We start from the raw sequence: 10804 nt of genomic DNA, 5'->3' as shown, positions 1-10804 counted from the left end.
GTATTAAAGATTATATCAAGCAAAGAAGTGACACTAATTGATATACTTCATGTTCCTAACATTCGAAAGAATTTAGTGTTAAGGTCGGCTCTTGTCAAAGTTGGATTCAGGCTAGTGTTTGAGTCAAATAAATATATATTGACAAAAAATGGTCAATTCATAGACAGAGGGTGCATGGAGAATGGTTTATTCAAAATGAATGTAATGGTTGTACACCATAAATTCAATGACAATAAAATTATAAATTCTGCTTATTTGATCGAGTGTTCCAATTGATGTCATGTTAGATTTGAATATGTAAATTATAACACTTTATGATGACTTATGAATTTAAATTTATTATCAACATTTAATATTGATTCAACACATAAATATAAAATATGTGTTGAAGCTAAAATGACAAAGTTGTCTTTCCATTCAGTGGAAAGAAGCACGCCCCCCTCTAAAATTAATTCACAATGACATGTGTGACTTAAAATTCATGCAAAGTAGAGGAGGCAAAAAGTACTTTGTTACTTTCATTGATGATTGCACTAGATATTGTTATGTGTATCTATTGAAAGGCAAAGATGAAGCCTTAGAAGCATTCAAAAATTATAAGCATGAAGTTAAGAATCAAATTGGTCAATGAATTAAGAGAATTCAAGTGATTGAGGAGGAGAATATGAGGCCCATTTGATAAATTTTGTGCTGATTCTGCCATTATTCATCAAGCAACAACTCCTTACTCTCCTCAATCAAATGGAATTGCCGAGTGTAAGAACCGAACTCTTAAAGAAATGATGAATGTTATGTTGATAAATTCAAGCTTATCCTAGAATTTATGGGGGGGAAGCTATTTTATCGGCAAATTGTATTTTCAATAAAATCCCTCACAAAAGGAAAGATAAAACTCCTTATGAATTAAGCCTTCTTATAAATATTTGAAAGTGTAGGGGTGTTTAGCTAAGGTGGAAGTGTATAAGCCAAAGCAAACCAAAATATGACCAAAGACAATCGATTACATTTTTATTGGATATGCAAATAATAATAGTGCATATTGATTTTTGTTGCACAAATCAGCAGTTCTTGATGTACATGTTGGAACAACAATTGAATCAAGGAATGCTGTATTTTTTAAAGATATCTTTCCTTACAAAGATAGGAAAGAAGAAAGTTTAAATTAAAGAACTTATGAAACTACGAATATAAATAATCTTGAAAAATAATAAAGAACCAAGATGCAGTAAGAGGGTTAAAATAGTAAATTCATTTGGTCATGATTTCATGACTTACATGTTGAAAAATGAACAAAGGATAATAAGCGAAGCCTTATCAAATCCCGAGGCTTCAGTCTAGAAAGAAACAATCAAAAGTGAAATAAATCTCATCATGCAAAATCATACTTGGGAATTGATGGATATTCCACCTGCAATCAAGCCTTTAGGATATAAATGGATCCTAAAGAAGAAATATAAGGATGATGGAACTATTGAAAAGTACAAGGCAAAACTACAATGGGATTCAAATAAACGGAAGGTCTTGACTTCTTTGATACATATTCACTAGTAACAAGGATCACATCCATTCATTGCTACAATATATAACCTTGAGATACATCAAATGAATGTGAAAATAGTCTTTCTAAATGGTGAATTAGAAGAAGAAATATATATGTAGCAACATGAAGGGTTTGTTGCTTCAAGATAAGAAAATAAGGTGTGTAGACTCCTGAAGTCACTATATGAGCTAAAACAAGCACCAAAATAGTGACACGAGAAATTTGACAAAACTATGATATCAAATGGATTTAAAATAAATGAGTGTGATAAATACATATATATTAAAGGCATACCTAACTCATATGTTATTATCTGTCTATATGTAGACAATAGGTTCATCATGGGTAGTAATCATGATATAATCATGACTACTAAGAAGATGTTGACCAAAATCTTTGATACGAAAGATATGGGTATAGTGGACGTTATACTCGGGATTAAGATACTTTACTATGGAAGATTTAAAGCCACAAGCTACCTCTCCTGATGCAATAATCTTTCGATTGAGCTCTCCTTAGGTGAAACATGCATGCATTAATTTTTATTCGTGTGAGGGATTATTGGAAACATAATATGAATGACAATTAAATCCAAATCATTCGATAAAGATTGACAATTCTGGATCGTCGATTTGAGAAGGAATAAGTGTCCTTTGGCTCAATCACAACCATTGATTCACATTCAAATGAAGAGATATTGTATCTCTTGAGAAGGGATGCAATCTAAACCATATAATTCAAGTTAGATGGTTGAGATCTAATTGAACCAAAGGTTTTTATATCCTTTCACTTAGCATAAATAAGACCCCTCTCCTTCTCATTTCACTCACTCAATTCATTCCAATTCAAAGCAAGCATTGCATTCCATACTTACATTTGGAGAGATCAAGAAGATTCTTCGGTTCGGAGGTCTTGCGATTTGCAGTGTTGTTATCGCAAGATAAAGTTGTTGTATCTTAGAAGACAATTATCATGTTCCGTGAGTACTGTGTACAGGATAAATTTATCTTAAAGAGATAAAGTCTAATTTTAACCTCAACTTTACCAAAGCAGTATCATATTGTCATTCTACCCGCACTCAAATTGCACCACCACCAGACCCCAACACTTTATACTCCATGAGCTTTCATATTGTGGAGCGTTGGTTCATATTCTCTTTATGTTCCATGGGGTTTCTTTTGGAGTTGAAGACTGAGCTTGGCACACTGTAATTTTCTCAGCTTTCAGATTTTGAATTTGTATATGGTGTCGGCTGGAAAAAGGTCTCTTTCAGCTCATATTTTTATGCACTTGTGGAATGGTATATTGGACTGGATTCAATTTATGATTAACGGTATTCTCTTTATGGTCCATGAGCTTTTATATTGTGGAGCATTGATCAGAATTTCTTTAAGCTTCATGGGTTTTCCTTTGGAGTTGAAGAAGCAGCTTGCTGGTTATTTCAGATTTGATTTTAATGCGTGCTTGAAGAAGTTATGGGTACAGCTGGTGGTCTCTTTGTGGTGGTTGTGGATGGTTATGATTGGTGTATTTGTTTTGCTGTGTTGTGTGGTTATTCATGGAGGTTTTGGTGTTTCAAATGTTTCTTTTATCATGCTGCGGAGTGGTTTTGGGGATTATCTTGTGGTGGAGTAAAGATTCAAGCTTTCATGATGCTGCGGAATTTTAGTGGTCTCATTTGGTAGTGTACTTGTTGATGAAATCTCTGGGGTTGTGTTGGTTGAATACTCATGTAATGAAGGGGCCGAACTTGGCATGCTGTGCTTTTCTCAGTGTTCAGATTGCAGGATTCATATGGGAGTTCATTTGTGCTTACGCTGATTTTTCTTCATGCTTTGTGCATACTTTAAGTTTGCTTCTACATGTTGGAGTGGTTGGATGTTTAAGGTTGCTCTTGTTTTGGTTCGCATTGCAAAGTTTATTTTGTATATGGGTGAGGAAGGGTTCTTTGAATTCTGATTTTTGTAAAGTTTATAGAGATGGTTTGCATTAAATTAGAGCTTATTGTAAAGCAGTTACCGTCTTTGTAATAAACTTTTCTAAAAAGTCAGGTTTGACCCTCCTTCTACTATTGTTTTTCCTTTTCCAAGAGATGACACGTCTCTTCTTTTGAAGAAAAAAAAAATCTGTCTCCTCCGATGTTAGATCAAATCTTCTGTCCTCAATTTTCTTTATTCTCATGTCCTCTGTCGATCGGACGGACTAGATTACATCTTAAGGCATCATTACATCTTTAAGATGTGTGCAGTATCCTCGTGATGTACAAGGCATCCTTGAAATATAATCTGGTCCGTCCAATCGGCAAGGGGACACGGAGACAGAGAAAATTGGGGACAAAAGATTTGATCTCCTCCGATGCCGGGTTGTCGAAGCCGAGGGGGAAAGACGTAGGCATCAGGCATCGCAAGGAAAGGGCGATGAGGAGGAGGAGAAGTCGCGTGTCACATAAGGAGTTTACGGAGATTTAGGGATTTAACATCGTTTTTTTTTTGTTTAATTTAGAATCAATTTTTTCGGTTTAATCAAATAATAACTTTTAAAATTGAAACCGAGCCTAATAATTCGAATGAACTGATTTTGTTTTTTAAAAAAATAAAATTTTAAATTAATCAAACTGAATTTTTAAATTCAATTAGTCCGATTTACCTAAAAGTTTGCTCATCATTACTATTTGTTGTAGGGTTTGTTCTTACGTTTTTAAATTAATAGTTCATTCTAGTCCTGTTAAGATTTCCAAAGAGAAATCTTTTGATTTTAAGAAATAAATTCCTCTAGAGATATCATTTATTTGTACCTTAAAATTATTATTAATCTGAGTCATTGTTTTTCCTTAGAAAATAATGTTAATTTTTATATTGTCTTATTTGAAGTCTTCATATTTTTTAGCTTGGACCAGGATTTTAATGTGTTTCATAAAATCATATATAATCATATTAAAATTCAGAAAGAAATATATGACTCCTTTGTTATTATTCATGTCTACTTTAATAAGTCCGATGACCACCTTTTCTTTATTTGAAAATCTAAAGTCATATGTCACAAGTAATACCTTGCCTTCAATACTTTTTCGAGTTAGACAATGAGGCCAAATATGATTAGTGCTAAAGGAATATAGTTATGTCTACGGATTAAAAGTGCTTTGCTGACTTTTCAATCATAAGGTTTATTTTTTTTTCTTTTCCATCGGGAAGGTGAAGAGATTGTGTCCTATGATGACAAAAAAGTGAAGTAGTGAAAGAAAGTCTTCCTTGATAGTATAGTCTTTAGGATTTAGTGTAGTTAATTGTTCAGTTGAGCATATGGTGAGATCCCTTTCTATGCCCATCAATTCTTCTAACCAAAGATTAAAACTATTGTTACATCTTCCTGTTATGATATTGCCTAACTAAGAAGTTGTATTTGGTTCAGTTATTTGAATTCCTAATGTTTGGGAAGGTTCGGTAAAAGTCTCAGTTTTAGATCTTCTCAAATTCACTTTGAATGAGTGTAGAAAGAATAAGTTTTAAGTTGTCTTCTAGGAATTATGCTTCGGGCAGATAATTTAAATCTTTGGTTAAGTTTTCTATACTTTCTTTCCACTGTGTAGCATGAGTTATCTTTTGAATTTGTGTTTCAACTTAAATTAATTTATTTTCTAATAGTATAAGTCTATGGTGTAATGATGTTAATAATGCTATGATGGTATTATTTTATTCGGTCAATATTTAATTACCTTTTCCCATTAAATCTACTGTGTAATAGTCGTCATTTTTATTTTTTTTGAGTATTATTGTGCGTAGTCCGGTGCTTCACGTATTTTAAATTATCAGTTTGTTCATTTATATTTTATGTATGTAAGTATAGTACGTGGAAGTTTAAGTTCTTCTACTTGAATTTTATTTGTTGTAATTAATTCTTTAATTTGAAATAAGATAGTTTTGGATTAGAGTTCAAAATATCTAGGTTTGTTTTCTTTAATAAGTACTTTAGAATGATTTAAGATTTTTTTTCTTATTAGGGTTACTTAGTAAATGAAGTTGACTAAATCTTCATCTCATGATTCTTATTTTGTTTTAAGTCACTTATTATCCAAGTTTATTGTAATACGTTATTGTGGTTGTTGTTTCAATATGTGATTAGTATGTCTTTATTGCAGTTTCAGAGAAGTGCCTAAACTGATAAGTAGATTTGTGAAAGTGTTTAAATGCAAGTTTTCATCATGTAAACAATATGTCTAGGATATAACATAGCAATTGTGTTTATGTTGATATGTAATAATATTTTTCTAGTTGGAGATTATAATGCTAAATCTAAATAATATAATTTCTAAGAGTTCTTTGTAGGAGATCGGTGGTCGGCTAGAAGGGGGGTTAAATGGACGGCGCCCCCAAATTGATCGCTTCCCACGTATTCGTTAGTTGCACAGTGGAATAATACAAAACTAAAATACGAATACAAAAGCTAAAGACAAAGAAAGAAAATGCAAACCGTTAATACGTTCATTTACGTGGTTCGGAGATAACTTGCTCTTACTGCACAGCTGTCCGTAAGGTGGACGATCCCTCAATCTGTCGGTGGATTAGTCTCCGATAGCTCTGGCTAGCTCAAACCTCTTTGTGGGTGGAGAAATCTCACCACAACACTCACCAAGAACACTTGGACACAAGGGGAACCTTGAGCACTTAGTGACTACTAATTAGGCTTTAACCAAGTCTAATTTCGTCACATTGGCCGGCCATCCCAAGCTCCTTCTTATAGAGCTTGGAAAAAAACATCCCTGTTGTTTTACCGTTACCAGTCGACTAGTCCTTGCACCAGTCGATTGGTGTCAGCCAAACGACTCTCTCAATGACTCTCTACCAGTCGACTACTACAGTGCACCAGTCAACTGCTACAGTGACTGCTACAGTGTCGTTAGCTGCTGCAGTACCCCCGTTGGCTGCTACAGTACTCCTTATCGGGATGTTTTCCCCGGTACAATCTCTCATGCACTCATACCCTCACGACTCACTTAACTCTTCTTTGCAGCCTTGACCTCTTGCCTTCAAGCCTACTTCCTTTGGCTCTCGTCCCTCGGATGCATCCAAGCCTACGGCTTGTCCCCAATGCCATCCTTCGCGTATACCTCGAAGTCGCTTCCCTCGACCCTTGTCCTCGTTGCCTTGCCCACAGTCCCTCGGATGCATACAAGCCTGCGGCTCGTCCCCAATGTCATCCTTCACCGGACCCGAAGCTATCAACCCGAGTCACATGTGTATCCTGCAGTCCTACACAACTCAAGTACACATATTAAATACAAGGATGAACCTAACTTAAACCCTTTGCCCAAACACCAAAACACATGGTCCCACAGACCATTGGGATTTCTCCAACAATCTTAAAGTCATTGGAACTAGAAGTCATATATTTTATAATGGTTTGGAGAATCTTAGCGTTTTGATACAAAAGTTTTGTGAGCTCCACAATAACAACTAATAGTATTATTTGTATTAGATATTGTATCAATTAATTAAAAAAATCTGATTTATGTTTAAAAGATTATTACTCTTAATATGATGTATGAAAATAATAATTAAAGATATGACTATAATTAGAAGAACTAGATGAACATATAAGACATGATTCCATATTATTTCGAACTCTCTATGACTATAAGTCGATTTCAGTTAAAAATTGACTTATGAATTTAGTGATGTCGGAATGACATGAATCTAGGTTCTGTATGTTTAACTAATTTTTCTAATTATATCCACTATATTGAACTATACTGGGGGCATCAATGTTTTTGAATACGAACGTATCTGAAAAATCTAATTTTTGTTTAAAAAATTATTACGCTCAATATGACATATGGAAATGATGTTTGCATACATGAATATAATCAGGAGAATTATACTAACACATAGAATTTGGTTCCATGTCATTCCTAATTCTCTATATCCATAAGTTAATTTTGACCAAAACCAACTGATAGACTTAGAGAGATTAGAATGACATGGAATCAAGTCTTATATGTTTATTTAGTTGATCTCATGATTATATTCATACTCTCAAATATCATATTCATAGCCAAGTAATAATTTTTTAAAATAAAATAAGAGAAAATTACATTTTTAGTCCTGTAACTTATATCTTTTTCAATTTTAGTCCTGTTATGAGTTAATTTACGTTTTTAGTCCTGTAACTTATAATATTTTTTAATTTCAGTCATTTTTCCTTTAAAATTGAAATTTTTCAACAGAAAATGTCTAGTTTGTGATGAGAATATAAAAAACACATGGGTCATAAAAAATCAAAATCCTCAAATTCAATTTACAACTCGTCATTTTCTGTTGAAAAATTTCAATTTTAGAGGAAAAAGGATTGAAATTGAAAAATATTACAAGTTACAGGACTAAAAATGTAAATTGACTCATAACAGGACTAAAATTGAAAAAAATGTAACTAAAAATGTAAGTTACAGGACTAAAAACGTAATTTTCTCATAAAATAAATTTTTTAATCAATAAAAAATAAAATTAGATATGTAATTTGATAATTTAAAAAAAAATACTTACATGACTTAGGTATTTGATCAGTAAAGATCCTCTGGTCCGTAAATTACGGATCAAGGGATAATCCATTGATGTAGACATTTGATTTGGATGGACCCCACTTATTTAAAGATGAGATCCATCCAAATCAAGGGTCCTCATGTAATGAATCATCCCCTAATCCGTAATTTATGAATTAGAGGATCTGCTCTCGTATTTGATAACTTTAACTACCCACTTTAGTAATTTACGGAAACTTAAAATAACTTTGATAAAACAATTCAACCAAAATTCTTTAAAACAACTATAACCATTATAACTGAGTTATAGCTTTTTCATCACAAAAATTTATCCATTCCTCGAACGATCTCTTCGCACAGGCCGATCGGTCAAGAAATCCAGGGAAGATTTGCGAAGCTGCAATTGGATTTAGGGTTTGTCGATCGGGAAAGATTAGGATCAGGTAGAGGTTTAATTTGGCTGCGAACGGGTTCAGGATTCCATATCTAGGGTTCTCTGTGAATTCTCAATCTGGCGGCACAGCAGAGGGTGAGATGGCTCACCGGTGGCGGCGTCGTGGTGTTGTTTCCGTTCATGGCGCGCGGCCACATCAACCCCTTCCTTGACCTTGCCCATCTCCTCTCCGCTCGGTATCCCTCCCTCTGCCTCACCCTCCTCACCACCTCCGGCAACCTCCCCCTCATTCGACGCCTCCCCCACCCCCCTTCCCTCCGCTTCGCCGTCCTCCCCTTCTGCCCGTCCGACCATGGCCTTCCTCCCGACGCTGACTCCACCTTCGCCCTCCCTCCTCACCTTGTCTCCCGCATCTACCACGCCGCCGAGGCCTCCCTCCCCCCCTCCTTCCGCGCCCTCCTAATGGATCTCCTTGACGACGAAGACGAAGCATCCCCTCCCCTGCTCTGCCTTATCGCCGACATGTTCCTCGCCTGGACCGTTCCGATCGCCGAGGAGCTCGGCGTCTTCCAAGCCACCTTGTACACCTCCGGCCCCTTCGCCATGTCCATGTACAACTCCATATGGGTTAATCTTCCGCACGCCGACGGCCGCGAAGGTGATGACGACGAGATAGCCGTCCCCGGCCTCCCCGGCGTCACAGTGCGCCGCCGTCAATTGTCTCCCAATATGCGCTCCATCACGTCGACCGATCACCCGGCCTCCCAGTTCGTGCGGCGCCAGGCGGAGTTCTGCCACCGCTCCCGAGCTACACTGTGGAACACCGCCGAGATCATCGAGAAGCCGTACCTCGAGCAGTGGGCGAGGTCGATGAATCAACCGGTGTACGCGGTGGGTCCCTTGTTCGTCGCCGCCTCTGTCGGCGCTCGGAGAGCAGCCACGGACGACTACTGCGGACTCGCCGCGGAGTGCCTCGCTTGGTTGGACGAACGCGCGCCGAAATCGGTTGTGTATGTTTCATTCGGATCGCAGAATAGGATGCCGCCGGAGGAGATGGTGGAGCTTCTGGCGGCGCTGGAAAAGCAGGGTAGGCCGTTCCTGTGGGCCGCCCCGGCGGCGGACCAAGCGCCGCCTCCGGAGGCGACGACGGCAGGCGGCGGTTTGATGGCGAGGGGTTGGGTCCCGCAGGCAGAGATCCTGGCGCACGAGGCGGTGGGGGCGTTTATGAGCCACGGCGGGTGGAACTCCGTGCTGGAGAGCCTCCGCTTTGGAGTGCCGGTGGTGATCCGGCCGTTGGGAGCGGAGCAGTTCTGCAATGCGAAACTGGTGGTGGAGGTCCTAGGGGCAGGGGCAGAGGCTTCGGTGGGAGCGAAGGCTTTGGAGGCGGTGGCGGAAGTGATGGGGGATGGGGAGAGGGGGAAGGAGGTGAGGCGGAGGGCGAGTGAGATCGCGGCGGGGCTTGCGGCCGCCGTGGCGGAGGCAAATGCCGGCGGCGCCGATGGTGTGGGGCCATCGCTGTGTGCGTTGGACGAGTTTATCAAATCGGTTACCATGTAGGAAGTCGACCCGTGCTCTATCTTCCGAGTCACTGTGTCCCATGTCTTGTGCCAGCTGTCGCATCGGACAAGCACGTGAGACGTACTATGTAGTCATTTGTCGAATAAAATTACTAATATTTATGCAAATGGTTCTACTCTGCCGGCCATTTATTTGACTTGAGACGAAATATCTGCAGGCCTTGCGGATGATGGGGAGCTTTCGACTGGGGTCTAGTACGATAGTTAAAATTAAGAAAGAGTCTTTAAAGTCAGTACAGTTAACCATCATAACCGAAAAATTATTTGATTGAACCATTGGAACAGTCGGTTGTTGAGTCTATTAAAGTAAATTATTTGATTGGACTACTGAATCGGTCAATACGATATTTTTAAATATTAATAAATAACTTAAGACGAGTTATTTTTTAACCAAGATTTATTTGTTATTTAAAGATAATATGATTAATTAGCTGAGTCAAATAGTTGAACTGATTGAAATTATAATTTAATTGGATAGAATAAACGTCTGATCCAATTGAACCCTTTGGTTATACAAATAAGTTGAGTGAAGGATAAATTCCTGACAACACTCTGTGAGTCCGATCGATTGGTCGTTATGAGCGGTTGTTGATCGAGTCATAGGAGGAACTCGGTCGGCTGACCATATAAGCATATTGTGGGCGCTCAATCTAATGACTTTATATTCCTTTTTGGCGCTTTGTGTCATAGAAGACAGAGAATATTCAACATACAAGTTGTACATTAGAAGTTTCTTCTCTGTCAAATACAAAGATTGTGGA

At 37.8% G+C, this 10804-nt stretch overlaps 1 protein-coding gene across 1 annotated transcript; it reads left to right on the top strand.

Annotated features, from left to right (window-relative positions):
- The first annotated feature begins 8384 nt into the window (after positions 1–8384).
- On the top strand, positions 8385–10151 carry LOC122025327 (UDP-glycosyltransferase 92A1-like). The gene has a single exon (XM_042584115.1). It carries the CDS (start codon positions 8647–8649, stop codon positions 10021–10023), a length of 1377 nt encoding a protein of 458 aa, XP_042440049.1. The 5' UTR covers positions 8385–8646; the 3' UTR covers positions 10024–10151.
- The last annotated feature ends 653 nt before the right edge of the window (positions 10152–10804 follow it).

Source organism: Zingiber officinale, chromosome 9B (assembly GCF_018446385.1).
Source record: "Zingiber officinale cultivar Zhangliang chromosome 9B, Zo_v1.1, whole genome shotgun sequence".
Classification (NCBI taxonomy): Eukaryota; Viridiplantae; Streptophyta; class Magnoliopsida; order Zingiberales; family Zingiberaceae; genus Zingiber; species Zingiber officinale.
The sequence above is the reverse complement of the archived record's forward strand: the minus strand, read 5'-3'. Positions and strand labels throughout refer to the sequence as shown.

Excerpts from the sequence above, each read along its gene's own strand:
- LOC122025327 (XM_042584115.1), top strand. The coding sequence starts at position 8,647 with ATGGCGCGCGGCCACATCAACCCCTTCCTTGACCTTGCCCATCTCCTC.